The 19,136-nt window shown below is 41.5% G+C and overlaps 1 protein-coding gene across 1 annotated transcript in view; it reads right to left on the bottom strand.

Moving 5' to 3' along the window:
* ADAMTS19 (ADAM metallopeptidase with thrombospondin type 1 motif 19) overlaps positions 1 to 19,136 on the bottom strand; it is a 179,871-nt gene that overhangs the window by 89,894 nt on the left and 70,841 nt on the right. Inside the window, exon 8 of the mRNA XM_015426577.1 lies at positions 16,624 to 16,729. Within this exon, the coding sequence (XP_015282063.1) occupies positions 16,624 to 16,729 (106 nt within the window). The remainder of the gene's footprint in view (positions 1 to 16,623; positions 16,730 to 19,136) is intronic.

Here is a 19,136-nt window from a genome sequence, read left to right as displayed (position 1 = left end):
TCTGTCCCAAAGAGAGTGTCAGAAGGAGTCATCGGAACTTATTCCAGCTACCCCCGAAGAGGTCACAAAGGCAACACACGTAAAGACTTCGTTGGGTCAGAAGAGGGACAGAACAGCGAGACCCCAGCCAAGGAAAGTATGGGAGTTCGAAGGGAGCACAATATACAAAGACGCGAGCCCCTTTCCTTACCTGAACCAAGATGCCAACGACAACTGTCAAAACCGAAGAAAAGAGGAGGCCGAAATGCCAGTCCAGACAGAAGTGAAGCTGAACACACAGGCTACAGAGTTCTGTTCCTTTAAACAGGGTAGTGGGTTGTGGGGTAATAAAGAGGAGAAATACACACAGCCGAGGATGACGAGATCGGAACGAAACGAGGCCTGGGAAACAGCTGTGAAGTAACACTATCCCAGGGGTTTTCGGGCTGATAAATAGGGAGAAGCCCGAGGTTTGGGGCTCTTCCTATAGAGTTCTGAGGCTGTTGTTGTATTATGCCTCATATTACGTCAACCTACAAGCCTAGTTGGAGGAAACTGGAGACACCCGACCTTGAGGACGAGCGATAATCGTGAAAAAAATCTGGAGGTTGCTTCCCAGTGTTTGCCATTGCTCCAAGCATAGGGGAAAATATTAATAGTGTGATCATTATTACCATTATTCGGGATCATGGCAAAGCCATTTCTAATTATCATGGTGGTCATCATGAACATAGCCATGTTCTCTATACCACAAAGGGCTCTCTCCACTCCATCATGTCACGGATTGTTGCAGAACTATTTGTACAGCTCTGATCAGTGAAGGTGAGGATCTTTTGGTGAACTGAAATGCAGGAAGTCCAGAGAATGGCATAGTATATCTATCAGAAAGACATAAGTACAGATTCCAACAATGAAAATAAATGGAATTTTTTCTGGAACCTCTGAACAACTGGTACAGTCCTGAGAGAGGTAACTGTCAGAAGTGATTATGTTGAAGGTCAAAATGGTAGTTTGGAAAGCTCCATCACAGGAATTACTAAGGCAGCAGCTAAAATGGGACTTCCGTCATTTTTGTGGAGCATTCAGGATAAGAATGCCATCCCCTCCCTTCCCCTCGTTCTCAGTAGCCACTATTGAACAGTTCTGGGCCTCAGTGTCCCACAGTCCTTGTTGGCTTACAGGACATTTTGGATAGAGGAAGGTATCTCACCAGCACTTTGAATTGTGCCTGAAAACAGATGGGTAACCAGTGCAGATCTTTCAGCACAGGAGTGATACAATCCCTGTAAGTAATCCATAACAATAGCGTTGCTGCTGCATTTTGGACCAATTGAAACTTCTGGACCATTTTCAAAGGCAGTCCCATGTAGAGCACATTATGGTAATCTAACTTGGATGTGATCAGAGCCAGATCACACTTTTCAAAGAATGGACATAGCTGGCAAAAATGCAAGAATGGAAGAATGTCCTTAGAGTAAAAGTAAGTGTGGGTGAAGTGAAGTAAGTGAAGATCTGGGTTTCCTTCTTCATACGCTGCAAATTTTGTCCATGTTCTCAGAGGTCAGACAACTCACACACACACACACACACACAAAACACCCTCTGGCAGAAAACCTCTCATATTTAATTCTTACCATGTGTACCTCCACAATATGATATAAATTGGATCCTGAACTCCAGCATACATAAGTAATATAAATAGTTTAAAGCTTCAGTGTAATTAGGTTATAAATTGGGATGAATACACAGGCCTTTTCCGGATTTTAAAATTAAGTTTCTAATACATGGCAAACAAAATAACCAAATAACATACTAAAGCCAAGTTCTGCAAACAGCAGCATTTCAAGATAAACAGTTTTACTTCTAGCTCCTAAGTCATAATGCCAAATATAATTGCATTGCTGTTATGTTTTCAAATGATATAAATTAACAATTAGAAATAGAAACTCTTGGGGTCATTAGAGCCTCTGTAAATTGCAAAATAATAATGATGATAATAATTATTATTATTTGAGGAAAACACTCACATAATGTTGATACTTTTACTGCAGTTTCACTATGATAAATATACTTTAACTTTTACTAAAACTGAACCCTGGTCATTCAATTCAATGTTAATGAAGCATTCTTTATCTGAGGCTTCTTTAATAAATGCCATATGTTCAACTCTATACAGAAACCTATAATCTAACATGCTAGAAGGTCAAGAAATACTAGGCTCTTGAAAAACCTTGTGAGGCTGTCTAGATTTGTTGCTCAGCAATACTGCTGGAACATTAAAGAAACAATCCTTGCCTACCACCATCCCTCAGCAAGTGGTAGCAAGAACTGAATTGCTGGAGGGAGTATGTAATGTATGCACCAAAGCACACTGCCATGGCAAGCATGTATTAGTGGCATTGTCTGTTGCCACTTGTACTACATGGCTGGAAAAGAGACTATAGAAGGAAATGAAGGTGTTCTAGAAAGTTGATATATCTTTTTAGGAAATCAGTGGCCAATAGGCTACTCATCTTTAGTGCACCCGTGGTAAATGTTATTGTTGGGAATATGGTACATCTAACATTAGGTGGAGAATGTGGCTCCATCACAATTCCAAACTTCAGCGGTTGCAACAAGCTTTTCATTACTTAGTCCTGTCAGGATGGAAGTGGTAGAGATCTTCCAGATCTTTTTTGCACTTGCTCACTACCTCTTCTTATACTAGAAGAGCATAATTGAATCTCCATCTTCCTTTTGACTTTCTGTTCCATTGCCAAACTATTCTATGGGATTATGATCTGCAAACATCTTTCGTTGAATCTCTGCTTTGTCTAGATTTATTGTTAAGCTTCTTGATATCCAACACATATCTATTCTTGAATGTGTTTGATGTCTGTCTGAAAAGAATGTAAAATCTCTACCCTTTGGGTGCTTGGTCCTCCAGACATCTCCTAATTCCAGCATTTCCAAATATTGGAATACATTTTTAGGTAACTTCCCACCTTTAAAATTCCTTGATCTATCCTTCTTTAGATCTAGATCTAGAACTCTGTTCAGGTCTCCAAAAATAATTATATCTTAATCTTGAAAATCTAGCATAATGTGGGGAAAGTTCTCAAAAAAATTAACTTTAGCATCATTTGGCACATATATTCTTGTTATTATGCACACCTTACCTTCCGGAAATCGCAGTGAGTAATTTCACATTACCCTTTTTAACCCGTTTTGAAGCAGTTTTTGATACGTCATGGAGTAAACCGGTATAGGGCTGCCATTTCACACATGGCTTTCCCCTTCCGGTAAAGAGCTGAATCTGAAGCTTTTTCCTGCTTTTTCCCCGCCATTTTTCGCCCACATGGGCGATCTCCGGCTTTTTTTTTTAATATTCGCTTTATAGCACTATAGCACTATAACAAAACACTCCAGGCATTCCAATGGGGTTGATATACTGCTGTTCCTCTATAGTGTTATAGCGCTATAAAGCGCGGGTGAAAAATGGCAGGAAAAAGCGCATCGGAACCAGGAGAGGAAACTGAAGACTACTTGGAAGCGGCTGACAGGTAAAACGCTTCAGCCCCGTTTCCTAAACGGGACAGAAGCGTTTGTGTCTGAAATTACAAATATATTCCGGTAGGGAACCGGTTCTAAAACGGTTCTGTCTGAAATGACAAACCAGAAACTGTTTGGGAACCATTCCTCTTCCGGATTATATCGTCTGTCTGAAATTCCTCATTTTTAAAATGAGATATCTTCCATCGGGAGCTCTTAGTTCTTCTAATACATCTAATTGTGGGTTACTTATATAAATGGCTACTCCACACTTTTTGTTTTGAGCTGAGGCAAAATATACTTTACCTAATTATTTAAACTATGTTCACATTTCTTCCTTATAGGAGTATCTTGTAGGCATAAAATATCTGCATTTTGCTTTTTAAGCTGATTAAAAGTTTTTGTACATTTTGAGAGTTCAGTCTATTTATGTTTACTGATACTATTTTTAATTTATTCATTTTGTCATGACGTTGATGTCCTGACTGTTTCTTCTTCTAAGCTCTTAGTCTTCTAACTTTGCTTTGAGTTGCTTGGAGAGTTTTCTTCAGTTACTCTATGTAAGTCCTATGCTTGTACTTCTTCAACCAATTACTTGGCTTGTTCTTCTGTTACAATCACTTTCCTTCCTTTTGGTAAGTATACTTCTTTGCAAATGGTATTTTCCAGTGGTACTTTATTTATTTCTCTTGTAAAATCTATTTCAGAAAGTCAAAGTATTTCTTTTGCCTTAATATACTTGGTGGTAGATCCTGAAAAATCTTAAAGACCAATGGGGGGGGGAGGCCAGTTTCAGCCAATTGCTGCATGCATGTGCAGCCTGCAAGGTTGGTGGTGTTGCTTTGCACATCACCTTCCTTGCTTGGGAGGGGGGAGAGAGAGTCAACTCAACCCAACTCTTCCCTGGCGTGACCCGCTACATCCCTGGACTTCTGGTTGCACCAGAGGTCATTTCGGGGGGGATCGCAGTTCCCCCGGGTGAGGTATGGGGGCGGGGCACATGACGAAGCCCCGCCCCCTGCTTCCGGCTGCCCCGCTTCTGGCCCTCATTCAGCCAGGAGGAGGCAGGAGAACAGGGAGGGTAAGTTGCTCCCTCCCTGCCTCTCCCCACCCCTGCCTGCCTGGGGCCAGGGAGGGCCTTTGCGGGGCTTCTTTGCACTCCCGCCGGCCTTGCAGGTCCACCGCCAGGCCCCTCATGGGGCTCGGCAGTGGAGCTGCAAGGCCGGCAGCCCGGTGATGTCAGGGTGTGTGGCATATGCTAATGAGGTATGCTAATGAGTTCCCCTAGCTCTTTTTCTACGAAATGACCCCTGGGTTGCACCATCAATTTACACAGGGAAGGGCCTGTATAAATGTTTCTGTTGGTCTTTTGGGGTTTCTGTGTGGCACTGTGTCTTGCATGCACTGTCACAGTGCCACTTGTTCTGGAGTGTGCCACTTGTTCTCATAACAAACAAGCACCTCCCAAGACAGTTCACTTTCCCTAAGATTCTCTGGGAGAATCTGACTGCTGGGTGCTGCCTGCTTGCCTGCCTTAAGTGCTGCTGGCTGGGTTTCCCCATTGGAAACAATGGAGGTAATGGGGGTAACCTGTTTGGGTGCCCATAGAATTGAGCCCACTGGTCCAATTGCTTTGGAACATGGGGGTTTATGTGGGGTGAGGCTCCCGAAGCCTCTCCCTCAAACCCCCTCCCCCCAGAGCCAATAACAGCACCGTGGGGAAAAGGTAACTATTTTCCCACCATAGAGAACAATGGAGGGGATGGGGCAACCTGTTTGGGGGCCCGTAGAATTGGACCCCCTGGTCCAATGTTCTTGAAACCTGGTGGGCATCTTGAGGTGAAACTTCAGCAGCTACCCTGCGAGTGTGGAGCCTCTCCCTAAAATCCTCTTTCCTCCAGCCCCCAGAATATACCCTATGTTTTTGCCATTGACTTCAATGGCCCATAGGGTATAATGGGGCTGAAATTGACATTCGGCTGGCCAAAGACTCCCCAATCAGCTGGTACTGACGAAACTGACATGCGGGAGTCTTGCTGCCGGCCAAAATTGATTTTGCCTGATTCGGCCGAATCCGAATCTTTTTTTTGCACACTCCTAATTGTGGATTATAAATCTTTGGGATACTGTAATAAGCATCAGACTCTATACTACTGAAATAGAAACCTATTTTCCCTGGAAGTATAACTGAGCCATACGGATTCAAAAAAAGATATTTAATTTGGATTATAAATATCTACATCTTATTATCTGGACCATAAACTAAAATCAAGAAGAAAGAAGGTAGAATTAATGAACTATTAAGCATATACTTTTAACTTTCACCATGTCATTTCCTATAATTCATTGTGTATACTTTTGTGGTTTGTTGAAAATTGTAAAGTATATTATGTTCTGAGGTTCTTGTAAACAACTGATAAGTCTGTATTACAACTAAATGATAGGACTGTCTGTCTTGCCTGGGAACCCTCCTGTTTTTAATGTAATTGGATAAACATAGAAAGCTTTGTGATTGTAGAGATTTAATTGACAAAGAGCTGGAGAGATTCAGTGGAGTAGAACATGGCTGGAGTAGAAGAAGGAAAGAATGTTTTAACACCAATGGTTACAGATCTCCAACTTTGTTTTACAAGAAGCAATCACTCCAATAGTAGAAAAAGCTGTGAAAATGGCTCTGGACTCTATGCACTCTAAGCTAGACATACGTCTACAGCAGAAGATCAGCCAGCTGAAAGAGCAAACTGATAGGAGATACATCTTTGTGAGAGATATGGATACAGAAAATACAGATGAAGTCTGCAAGCAAAATGACATGGACAACAGAACAAACTCAATGTATACAAAAAGAAACAAAATGCTTGGAGAACTGAATGTGAGACTATGAAAGAATGACAAGAGATGAAATCCTTACAGCAGAAAATGAAATTTTCTTTCAGAGAGAGGAACGTAAAGAATATATGGAACCTCAAACCATCTGAAGAATTGAATATAGAGGGCTACACCCAGAAGTTATTTCCCTTACATATAAGGGGGAAAGACACAGAATTAAGACTTTAAAACGTAAGAGGAGAAGCCAGAGAATGAAGAAGAGGATGATATCCTACAAAAATGGTTAAAACTTGCTGGATATTTGAGACAACACTCATTTTCAAGAGAAGAAGGTCAACACCCTTTGGACAAGAGAGACTATACAATTTTTTAAAAGATCTTATAAATTAGACTGACATATAACCAATTTGAAAGGAACAGGAACCTTATTTTAACTCAATTGCAAAAGAATATACATAAAAATAAGGTGGAATATAGAAAATAGATATTTAGACATTGTATGAGATACTTAACTAGATATTTTAATGATGAAATGGAACCCCCAGATTTGTGTGTGTTTGTCTGTCTTCATTAAAAATAAAATGTTATTAAAAATAAAGGCTGTAGTTGGAAAATAAGACAAATGCTGCTGGATACAGAGGGATGATACATTCTGCTGCTGTTCAATGATTCATTAGGTATGGTAACCCTTAGAACTCTATGCCCTCCAACAAAGACCAAAACAACTTTTAAAACAGAGGGCAGCTGAATCTTACCAGATGTGTACTAAAGACATACAAAGCTTTTTCACATACCCATCCCTCTGTTCCAGGAAAAGATCAGTCCTGGGGTCTACCCAGAGGAACAGCCATGAGGGTTGTCAGTCTGACGTGAGACGAGAATAAAATTATCTCCTCCCCTAAGTGGAGTATGTGATGAACTACACAGAGGAGCAAGTTCAACTTCTTGTTCTCCTCCCTCTAGCTGCCTTCCATACAAGTCCTGCAAATAATTACTCCCTGGAGAGGAATGGAGGAGAATTATACCTTCTGCACACAGAGTAGTAGGATAAAGCCCAATGTTTTTAGGTTTTTGACCAAATGTGCAAAGGGTTAAATTTCACTGGGAGTTGATATGAGTGAGGCATTAAATTATACAGCTAGGAAGATCTGGGGAAAGGTCCCAAAAATCTCTTGAGGAAACGTAGATGCAACTAGACCAATACAGACAACATAAACACATGAAACTGAGAACTCTAAAAAGAAATACAGCCCCAGGGCCCAATGGCCTGATATCACTATACTATAAAACATTTGCAGTTCTCACTGGGGACCCACTTAAAAAAGTAATAAATGACATTTCAAAATCAGGCAAGTTATTCAATTCCTAGCAAAAATAGTCATAATCCCTAAAGAGGGGAAAGATCTATCTGTAGTTAAGTCTTAATAGTGTCTCACTTTTGACTAATGATGGTGAGATTTTTACTGGTATTCTGGCTAGTGAGCTAAACAAAGTTCTACATTAACACATACATGACAATATTTAAAACATTTTCCAATTTATAAATTTAGCATCTGATTTTAAAGGAATATGTAAGAAAGGCTTAGATGTAAGAAAGTCTTTAAAATGTTGAATAGGCATTTCTGTTGCAAAATTTATGAGTACTCAGCATGGGATAAAATAATAAAATATGTCATAGCCCCAAGACCAAAGTAGTAGCTAATGGACTATTAAGAAACTTTTCTGATTTGACCAAAGGCAAAATACAGGAATGCTTGTTATCTTCTCTTTTGTTTGTATTGGCCCTGGAGCCCTTGGCAAAAATAAGATGGAATAATTAAAAAATGGATGTCCATCAATACCTATACTATAAAAATTAACTTGTTCTGATGCTATTATGTTGACTGTAGCAGAACAGAGGAACACCATACAAAGTGGCCTTGGTGGAAGAAATAGACTATGCAATGTCTCTTAGTACTAGCACCAATGTTCTCTCTAAGCTGTAGAGTCTTGTGAGCAAAAATTCTACTTTGTGAGCTACTGGCATTAACGTCGTGAGCAAGTGATTTGGCTACTGTGTAAATTAGTTTGCCCTGGAGCCATCCTTCCTGAGCTAAGACAAAAATGTATGAGCTGGAGGCTAAAAAACTGTGAGCTAGCTCACACTAACTCAGCTTAGAGGGAACACTGACTAGCACACACAAAGACTTCAGAGGGCCTAGAGACCTAGAAAGATAAATAGACCAGGTCTCTGTATACCTTCCTCTTGTCTTCTCTGCTGATGCCCCTTTATTTACCAAGGTTGCTATCCTCAGGGAGCTTCCTTCCAGATGACCCTCCTGCCTTCCCTTCTTTGTCTAACCACCATGATGGCAAGATGGGCCATCCTCCACAATAAAGGACTTCTATTTCTTTTCTTGGTGCTGGAGAAGACTCTTGAGAGTCCCTTGGACTGCAAGGAGATCAAATCAGTCAATCCTACAAGAAATCAACCCTGACTGTTCCCTGGAAGGCCAGATACTGAAGCTGAAGGTCAAATACTCTGGCCACCAAATGAGAAGGGAGCACTCACTGGAGAAGACCCTGATGCTGGGAAAGATTGAAGGTAGAAGAAGAAGGGGACAGCAAAGGATGAGATGGTTAGACAGTGTTATCAAGGCAACGAACATGAAGTTGAGCAAACTCCAGAGGATGACGGAGGACAGAAGGGCCTGGTGTGATGTGGTCCATGGGATTGCAAAGAGCTGGACTCGACTGTATGACTGAACAACAACAACAACAAAAAATTGTTTTCGAAAGCAACAATCCTAGTGGGAACTTTATTTCTAAAGCAGTATCCCTATTCTACTGTGCAAAGCTAACTCTGACTATTGGGCCTATTGACAGTTAACAAGTTAACAAGTGAGGAGCAAATAGAGATTATGGACTTTAATATAAGTACAAAGGTAAAATAACTATGAAGAGATTTTCCCTATCATAGGACAAACTTATCTGATAATTTGTCATATACTTGTTAACGAAGTGTTCAATAACTCTACCAACACAGATATAAGAACATTTTCAGGGAAATATTGCCATTAGTAGAACAATGGAAAAAGTTAAAACTTTTTCAGAACAATGTCAGCAGCAAGAACAGCAATCCTTTGAAGAATAAATTTTCTTTTTCAGTAACTGACAATTAGATTAAAGAAAGATTAAATAAACAATTGGCAAACTACTCTGAATAATTTTTTTTGAAAACAAAAGACCTTGGATAAAAACTTTGCAGGATAGGTATAGGTGAAATGTTCCATTTTCCTAGTGCAAAGAAATCCTTTCACGGCTAGAGCCAAGCATGCCTTTAGTCCATCTAGCTGAAATGAGGCATGGGGCACCAGTCATCAAACTCAACTGGTGCTCTGGCAATGGGAAGATTTGTAGAAGATGCTCATAAGCGGGGCTATTTTGGGGCAGGAACACACAGGAACGGAGTTCCGGCTGGCTTCAGAGTTGGCCACGCCCACTACAGCCAAAAACTCTGTGTGCATGGCTACAGAGGGGAGGCCTGGAGAGCAAACCCCCCGCAACTCCGAGGCGGGGGGGGGCCTGGAAGGATCGGGGAGGCATTTAAATTCCTCTCCATGTCTTCCCTGGCCTGTCCAAGGGCCAGCTTGCCCGGGCTCCCCGCAACCTTCCCTTCAAGCCAGGGGAAGGCATGGGGATGTGGCCTAATATGCTAATGAGCTGCAGTGTCGTGGGTGTGGCCTAATATGCTAATGAGTTTCTGACATTGGGTGTGGCCTATTATGCTAATTAGTTCCTGCTGGGCTTTTTCTACAAAAAAGCCCTGCTCATAAGTGATCTCCACCTCCCCCTACAGCAGCTTGTTTAGACCTTTCAGAACAGGTCATTAAAATGATAGGTTGTTGACAGTCTAGTGCCTATAAAATAGCTGTTATAGGAACAACTGACTTATTTTGTTCTTGCAGGTCAAGGGATCTATTTAAAATAATCATGTTGGGACTTTCTATTGAGTTCTGAGCAGAAAGAAAGCCTACTACTCGAATGCTGGGCCCCAGCTGGGGCTCAGTTCCATAGCCAGTGTTGTTTGGTATGAAAAGCAAGGAACCAACCAGTCAGGCCCAGTGCCGGATTTATGCATAAGCTAAATAAGCTACATCTTAGGGCCTCGCAATCTGCTGGAGCCTTATTTGTCATTTTAAAACCCTTTAATTATGTAATTATTTCTGTGGTTTTGTAAACACATCCTTTATTATTTTTTAATAAAAATTAAAAGACAATATATTTTCAAATAATAAAAAGCCATGTATATTTTAAATTTTTCTGAGACCAGCTGATGTAATTTAAAACAGTAGGGGGCCTCTGGGTTTTGTATAGCTTAGGGCCTCAGCAAGTCTAAATCCGGCCCTGGTCAGGCCACTATATTAAGTGATGGTAGGAAGGATGGTAAAGAAGACCTATATGGATGAGATCTTCCTCCAAGGAAAGTAGGATATGAAAAAAAACGCATTAAGGTCCACAAGACAGGAAACCAGATTTGCCAGGGCCAGAATGCACTTGGGCTGCTTGCTCCATAATTTAAACACCACCCTGCCCATGAGAAGAATATGAAGAAAAACATAAAAGAGAATTGGCAGCTACACACTGGAATCTTAAATATTTCTGCATTCAGGATGAACAGAGATGTGGAAGTAAGCATGTCAGAGATCTAAATCTGCAGAACACCTGTTTATTTCCAGCAAGTACTTCAAACAAAGTACAGAATTGGAAACTTTTCAACATTTATTTCAATTTCTGGGGTCTAAAATTGGACTCCTTCCTGCATCCTTTTTGTCACCAAAAATAAGGGAAGTAAAACCCTGCATTAGTATCTGCAGTTTGGACCCCCTGAATAACCTGCTTACTTACAGGCTGGGCAACCTCCTCCTGCAGTTGAACTGGAGGAGGATGATTATAACCAGGTGAGGACCTGAACTCTAGGATATAACCATATTTAACTATGGAGAGGACACAGGAATTGAGAGTGAATATCTCCCATTTATTTATTTTTAATTCACAGTTTATTAATTTCTGTAATACACAATAATACAGATTATTTACCTTATTTTCCATCAATTTATTATACTGTTACCCTCAAAACTATTAATTAATAGAAAGTGTTCTCAAACTAATCCACTAACTCCTGTTATCCCTGATTACTAAGCAAGAATTGCTTCCTATTCTGAGTCTTATTATCTTATAACACCTGTTAAATATAACTCCATTCAGTTTACTGAATTCTTTTTCCCTATTCACATTAGTTACAATACATATATCAACATAATAACTTACATTAGACATTCTTCTGTTTACTGTTTACTATTACACACTCCCAAACTAATTTCTTCTTCGGAGAAACCAGCTTCACCTAAAAAAGAAAACCAAATGGGGCTACCTCTCATTCTTAGGGCCAAGAAAACTCGGTGGGAAGGAACTCAGCCTTCCCTCCTCCTGTGAGAGGACTTACCGGAGGGGCAGACCCCTCCTTCCTCATTGCGCCCATAGCCTTCTAACCCCATAGTTCTATAACCCGTACCAGTTATATACCATTTTAGAAAAGGCACTATTTTGTTATAAACTAAATTACGAATCATAATAAGCATTCCATATAATTACTAAATGAATTAAATAAATAAAGTGTAGCACTTTTATCTTTGGATTGCTCCTTGAGTTAATTCCTGGAGGCCTCATGTCTTTGTGAGTTTTCAGATAACCATCTCTAAACAGACCGATTCCAGTCTATTCTCTGATCTCTTATGATTTTACACATGCAGTTTTTTACCAGATAATTCGTCAAAAGTCATGTAAGTTTTACCATCAAGATGAACAATAATATGACCTAGAGGCAGCCAGAGAAACCTAACACCATTGTTTTTTAGTTTTACAGCCACCTCCCGCATCCGTCTCCTTGCCGCAAGGATTTCTGGAGGCAAATCTGCATACAAAAACACAACAGTGTTGCCCATTTATAATACAATATCAGTCAGTCCACAAAAAAAGGACCTGACCACTGTGAGTAATTTGGTCATTAAAATTACTCAGACCTATTGGATTGGTCATTAGCTGTTTAGGTAGGTTGCTTCTCCACCCAGAATAAAACTTTGTTGGTCTTAAGGGTGCCACTGGACAAAAACTTTGTTCTGCTGCTTCAGACCAACACAGCTACCCACCTGAATCTATCTCCTTCAACCAGTTCCTTTTTCATTGCTGCTGAGCTCCATAAGGATGATGGTAGTCAGATTAAGACTGAGATGGATGATACATGTAAAGTATCTGGAATTGTGGCTGATACTGATGCCTGGAAAATACCTGAGTTTATAAGCAGAAGAAGCCTGTCCAGTGATCTCCAGAGATTTGGTAGCAATCTTGTTCTTACACATCCTGTCCAATGCCTCATCCATTTTGTAACTAAGTAAGTCCTTGCCCTCAAAAGAAAGGTCCTCTACTTAGACCCTGGTCTCATTCAAGAGGGCAGTTGACTGAAGCCCAGAATGACATCTAAGGACTACGAGGGATACAGTAGAATGACTAGAGCAGTCGGCAACATGCTTGGTGGCATTGGTTTGCTTTTTGCTCAGTCTAACTCTCTCAGCTTGAGTAACTTTGGCTAGATTATTATCATTTGGCAAATAAGTAGTCATGTGCTCCCAAAGGAACATTTGGGATGGCCTCATAGTTTGCTATTCTAAATGTCAAGGCCCCAGAGGTATAGATCTTTCTACCCAACACTTCCAATTTATGACCTTTCCTATCAGAAAGAACTGAGGAAGACCCAGAACACTTTTTGAAGGGTATAACCTCTGCCACCTGGGAGTTATCAGGTGAACAAAAACTTGCACCCTTCATTGCATACTTGATACATATTTTTTAGTTTACATGCAGAAGGTGGTAGGGATGCTGGTTTGGCCCATAAATCTGGCATGTCCAGAAAGCCTTGTAACACCAGAAAGGCTATAGGCAAAGGAGCATTAGAGTAAAGGACTCTAAGAATTGGATACAAAGGCTTTGGATCTGAATATAAAATGTGCAGTTCTAGTTCCCATTCACACCAACTATTCTCAATATAAAAGAAGACCTTCAGCTGATGAAACTGGTATGGAATCTCCCACTGCCTCAGCTAGAGACAGAACCGATGCCACATTGAATCTGAGATCAAAATGAGATGGCATGTCTTTTTCCATGTCCAGAGGGTCCAGAACTAATTATAGATGGATGAGCCAACAATGGAACCATGGCAATGAAGCAGCTGGTGGAACTGAGGAGTGCAATAGAAAAACCTTTGGTTGAATGTTCTTCACTGCAGCCCATACATGATGGTAATGAAACATATGGGTACCACAGCACCTGTGGTGGGCCCCAGAAGAAAGGAGGTGCAGCTGCCATGGGCTTGAGAGATAGAACCATGTGTTGTTGTGATGAATGCCACTTCTGAGGTTGAGGAGCTGAAGAGCATGGCAGATCTACATCAAGCTCCCCATTCAGACAGTAGTGGACTTTCAACAGTCTTTAGATAGGGTGATGGGGTCCAAGGATGCAGCCTGATTGCACATAGTGATTCTGAAGGTAACTATGCAAGCTGATACTTTATGGTGAAGAACTTATGTTTAGCCTCAGTCTTGGCTTTCTTCAGGGATGTTTCTCCATGAACTCTTTGGATTCGATGCTGCTCTGGGCATATAGTTAGCAGGCGGATCTGACAATGTAGTTGAAGGTACTGACACTACAGAGGGTTTATGGGTCCTTTCTTCAGAATCCAACTGGTGATTAGAAGTGGATGTCTCTGGCACCAATAAAGCCTTTTCCCAGAGCCCTGCCTTCAAATGGGAAGATGGCTCACATGCCCTGGGGTAAATTGCTTACAAATGGCACAAGCAGCCACATTATGAGTCTCTCCCAAACACAGCAATTATAGTCATCAGTCTGGGCCATTTTGGTGCTACACTCAGTGAACTTTTAAAAGAGGGCCATTCCAAGGGAGAAAAGATACTCTGAACCCCATATTGTAAATAGTGATAGAGTTCAGGGGGGGGGAACCCATAAAAGGTGTCTATGACCTGTATGAAAAGTGAAGCAAAGAACAATCCTTCCTCCATAATGGCAAAGGAAGAACTGAAGGAAAGAGTGCTCTTCCCTTGCTGGTTTGGAAGAAAAGGGCCAGCACATGGCTGGGGATGGGAGAGAACTTTGCACCATGAAAACCAGTGAAAACCTTTAGAATTGTTGTCTTCATGGCTGGCCTGCGTATGCACACTCCCAATGGGACTGCCAAAAGCCACTAAGATGAATTTGCAGTTATTCACTTGGGTGCAAATGCTTTAGTTCAGACTCATTATAATGACCCTTAAAGATTTAAAAACAGATTATGGAGTTCTGCATCTGTGCCACCAGAGTTTAGACAGAGCTCTTAAAGCAATGAATGTAGAATGGATCCATGAAATCAGCAACTGGCTAGGTATAATGTAAATAGGAATCTGATGAGGGCAGTGGTTGACAGTGGGGTGCTCACATCATGCATAAACATCCAATTTTATATGCTATACCTGCATATTTATTTAACTAATTCATTTGTACTTGCCTTTCTCCAAAGCAACCTACTTGTTCTCCTCCATTTTATCCTCTCAACAACTTTGTGAGGTAGGTTATGTTGACAGAGTGTGACTGGAAATTTTAACCTGGGTCTCCCAGATACTAGTCTACCATTCTTAACTACTACACTAGGCTAACCCTGTTGTATAGGCTGACCAAATTGTCTCAGGATGACAAGTCATTCCAAAAAACACCCAGTGATTTACTGGAGTAGTTTGCAGAGGAGACATGCTTGATGCTGAGCACATTGGACAAACACTTAGCTCAGGGATCCTCAACCTTTTTGAACCTGTGTATACCTTCAGAATTCTGACATTGTAGGATAGATGCAGCCACAAAATGGTGGAGTGAGCCACAAAATGGTTGCTGCAGCTTACCTTCAGTGAAGGTTCTTGTGCTGTGTGGCAGCTGCTGCCAAACCAATCTTTAAAAATCTGCATAGCCTATCAAACTTCCAATGGCCAATCAGAAGCATTGCTGGGCAAAAGCCCCAGCTGGCCCCACACACTTTTTAAAAAACACTTAGTGAGAGCCAGGAAAGTGTCAGTGGGTTCCCTGGTGCCCATGGGCACCATGTTGGGGACCCCTAACTTAGCTGTATGAGCAGTATGTTGGGGGAGAGGGTGAGGCTGGGCACCTCTTGACATGATCAACTCTTGGAGCTACCATGAAGCTGCCCTAATGGGAGTGGGGGTTTGCCCACTTTCATAGCCCCCAATCTGCCGACCCAAATCCGGCTGGCAGGGGGAACCCTGCCCACAAAGTGCTACATGTGTGCCAATGTGCCCGGGAACGTTGCAGGGGGGACAGTCAATCATTTAAGGAAAAACACAGAGTTTTTCCTTAAATGATAGAGTGTTCCCTGTAACGTACCATGCACGATGATGTTTTCACTTCCTGGTGAAGTGATCGTGGTGTGTGTGCTTTGCGCATGCACCAAGGAGATCCTGGAGAAGGACCAGAACCCGCCCCCCACCGGCTGCCCGGCGTCCAGGTAAGACCTGACAACCCTACTCTGGCATCCTATTTGAAGCAGTCTCCTCCATGAGGCCTCCATAAAGCGAGTTTTTAGGTTAGATTTATTTTAAAAAATATTATTTTAATAACTGCTATGTTTTTGCATTATAAACAGAAAACACCGAATCTGAATAATACAGTTTCCTGATTCATTTGGCATGTACTGAGCTCATAAGCATGTTTTTTTGCAAACTTCAGCTAGAACTGGATATGTTACAAAGTGTTCCAGTACTGAAAACAAAATTATTAGACCTGTCTTTTTTCATATTTCCAGCTCTTTATCTCACTTGTTATTGTTTTAGAATCTTTTAAATTAAAATTTGCAAATGCAATCAGATACCAGTAGAAACTAGTGTTTATTTGTATTCATATCTAAAGTTGGAACAAGACATTATAGGCAAAACACTAGATTCTTATCCCTCTCTTTCTCTCTTCTTATCCCTCTCTTTCTTACAAATAAGGAATTTGTAGGGGAGAACTGGCAGGTGGGAGGATCAGTATAAGTCCTTCCCTTAAAGAAGTCAACACCTGCAAAAACAGAAACTTTCAGGGACATTTTCCCCATTTTTTTCCAAGCACCCTTTTCCAAGTTTTCTTAACTTTAAATTTACTTGTAGGATTGATGGATGCCAATATATGTAATTGTTTTCTTTGTTTACTTACTTGTGACCCATCTCATGGGCAATAGTAAATGCAAGATTCAATCCATTGTCCTCTGCAATGATACATTTTCGTTTTTCACTGCACATCCCATTCAAATACGCTATGCCTAGAAAACACAACCATCACAATTAATCATTGCATGCTGTATTATTATTAATCTTGTTTACAGTTTCTACTGCTAAGTGTTCTACAAGAAGAGAGCCCAGCAAGGTTGGTAAACTGCTGGGGATTTGGGGATGGAGTCTTGGCAATGCAGAGTTTTGATAAGGATCTCAGCAGGGTATAATGCAATAGAGGCCACACTCCAAAGTAGCCATTTTCCCCAGGGAAACTGGTATCTGTTGTCTGGTGATCAGCTGTAATTCCAGGAGATCTCCAGGGCCCAGCTGGAAGTTGGCAACCCTTGCCTGTAGTACCAAACATGCTGCTGGCAAAGTCACATTTCAAAATGAACAAAAGAAGAGTCATATAACATCTTAAAGACTAACAGATCTATTGATGTATAAGCTTTCATGGGCTTGAACCTACTTCATCCAACGCAATGAAGTGAATTTCAGACAGCAAGAGTTTTATACACAAAGAAAAAAAAATTAAAGTGAAAAATCGGGTAAAAGGCATGATTTGCTTATAGGAAAGCACTGTGATTATTTATGAAACTGACAGACTTACTGAATCCCTGGACAATGCTGTCAAACTTTGTAAAAAAACAAATACCAAAAAGTATTGCTATATAAAATGCAATAACCTAGCTATGAAATTACACATTTATTCAGCTGCTTATTATAGAAAGAGAGGACCTCTTGTCCACCTAGAGTCTACATCCTCTCCCACCCCAAATCTGTAGAAGTGAGAAAGAACTTTAGCACATACTCAGGGAAACTATCTTCTTTTCTATTGGTTCATGTGTGTTACACAGCTTAGTTCTGGCATTAAAAGGGATTGTCAAGTATTCTGCATCCCAAAGCCTGAGACACATAAGGCAGGACCTACTGATGTTATAAGATTACTGGCCCTTCCTGATAATAAATGCATTGAATGAATGATTACATATACCAAGAAGTTCCTAACGTATATAGACATACAAATCATACACATATGAGGCCTATATAAATAATCTACTGGGGGTTGGAGAATGTACTTCAGAATTCTCCCTTTGGATTTTAAATTGTATTAAAGAGATTTGCCTCACAGCTACTGAGATACACATTTTTATTTATTTATACACAGCTTTATTTATTTATTACATTACTATCGTGTCCTTCTTCTTCTTTCTTCCATCTATCTATATATAAAAGAAAGTCCCGTCACCATAAAATCAACACCCAGGCCAAACCGCTGGACCTAGAGACACCAAATTCGGGGAGAGCACTCCTACTGTGGCGTAGGTGCTCGCTAAGAAGGGATTTTTAGAAATTCAACCCCTAAGTGGGTCAAAAGGGGGGAAATGTGCTCCCCCATTGATTCCTATGCAACTCCCAGGCAGCTGACTCCCTGCACCCCCCACTCTCTGATTGGTCAGCTGCAGAGCTCAGCATTTATATTTTATTTATTTATTTATAAATTCAATTTATACCCCGCCCTCCCTGCAACGCGGGCTCAGAGCAGCTTACAGACAGGCATAAGCCAACACATAAAACAGATTAAAACCATTTAAAATCATTACTACAATATTACAACATTATTAAGTGCTCTAGATGTTCCGAAATGATCTTCCATAAAGATGACGTCTTAAAGATGGTACCTCAATCAGTGCCGTCAGTTCCATGTGACGCTGTCGTTCTCTCTTCCAGGGCCAGATAGTGGTGGTACAATAGTGGTGGCTCCTACTCAAACGCCTGGCGGAAGAGCTCCGTCTTGTAGGCCCTGCGGAACTGTGCAAGGTCCCGCAGGGCCCGGATCTCCTCTGGGAGCTCATTCCACCAGGTAGGAGCTGCCACCGAGAAGGCTCTGGCCCTGGTAGCAGCCAGCTGGCCTCCTTGGGGCCTGGCATTGTCAGGAGATGTTGCGTCCCCGACCGTAGTGCCCGCAGGGGAACATATGGGGAAAGGCGGTCCCTTAGGAATGCTGGACCCCAGCCATTTAGGGCTTTAAAGGTAAGAACCAGCACTTTGAAGCAAATCCGGTATGCTATCGGCAGCCAGTGCAGTGCTTTCAGAACAGGCCGGATGTGATCCCTACTAGGAAGACTCATCAACAGCCTGGCCACAGCATTCTGCACCAGCTACAGCTTCCGGATTTGCAACTAAGGCAGCCCCATGTAGAGAGCGTTACAGTAGTCTAATCTCAAGGTGACCGTCACATAGATCACTGTGGCCAAGTCACTGCGGTCGATGAAGGGAACCAACTGCCACACCAGCTGAAGATGGTAAAAAGCTGACTTAGCAGTGGCTGCCACCTGGGCCTCCATGGTTAGTGAGGAGTCCAGGAGCACTCCCAAACTCCTAACCTCCGGTGCTGGCACCAAAGGCACCCCATCGAAGGTCGGGAGAGGGAGCCCCAACCCCAGACCACCC

This window comes from Gekko japonicus, unplaced genomic scaffold (genome assembly GCF_001447785.1).
Source record: "Gekko japonicus isolate JY-2015 unplaced genomic scaffold, Gekko_japonicus_V1.1 scaffold1511, whole genome shotgun sequence".
Classification (NCBI taxonomy): Eukaryota; Metazoa; Chordata; class Lepidosauria; order Squamata; family Gekkonidae; genus Gekko; species Gekko japonicus.
Note: the sequence above shows the minus strand (reverse complement) of the source record. Positions and strands in the feature narration are given on the sequence as shown.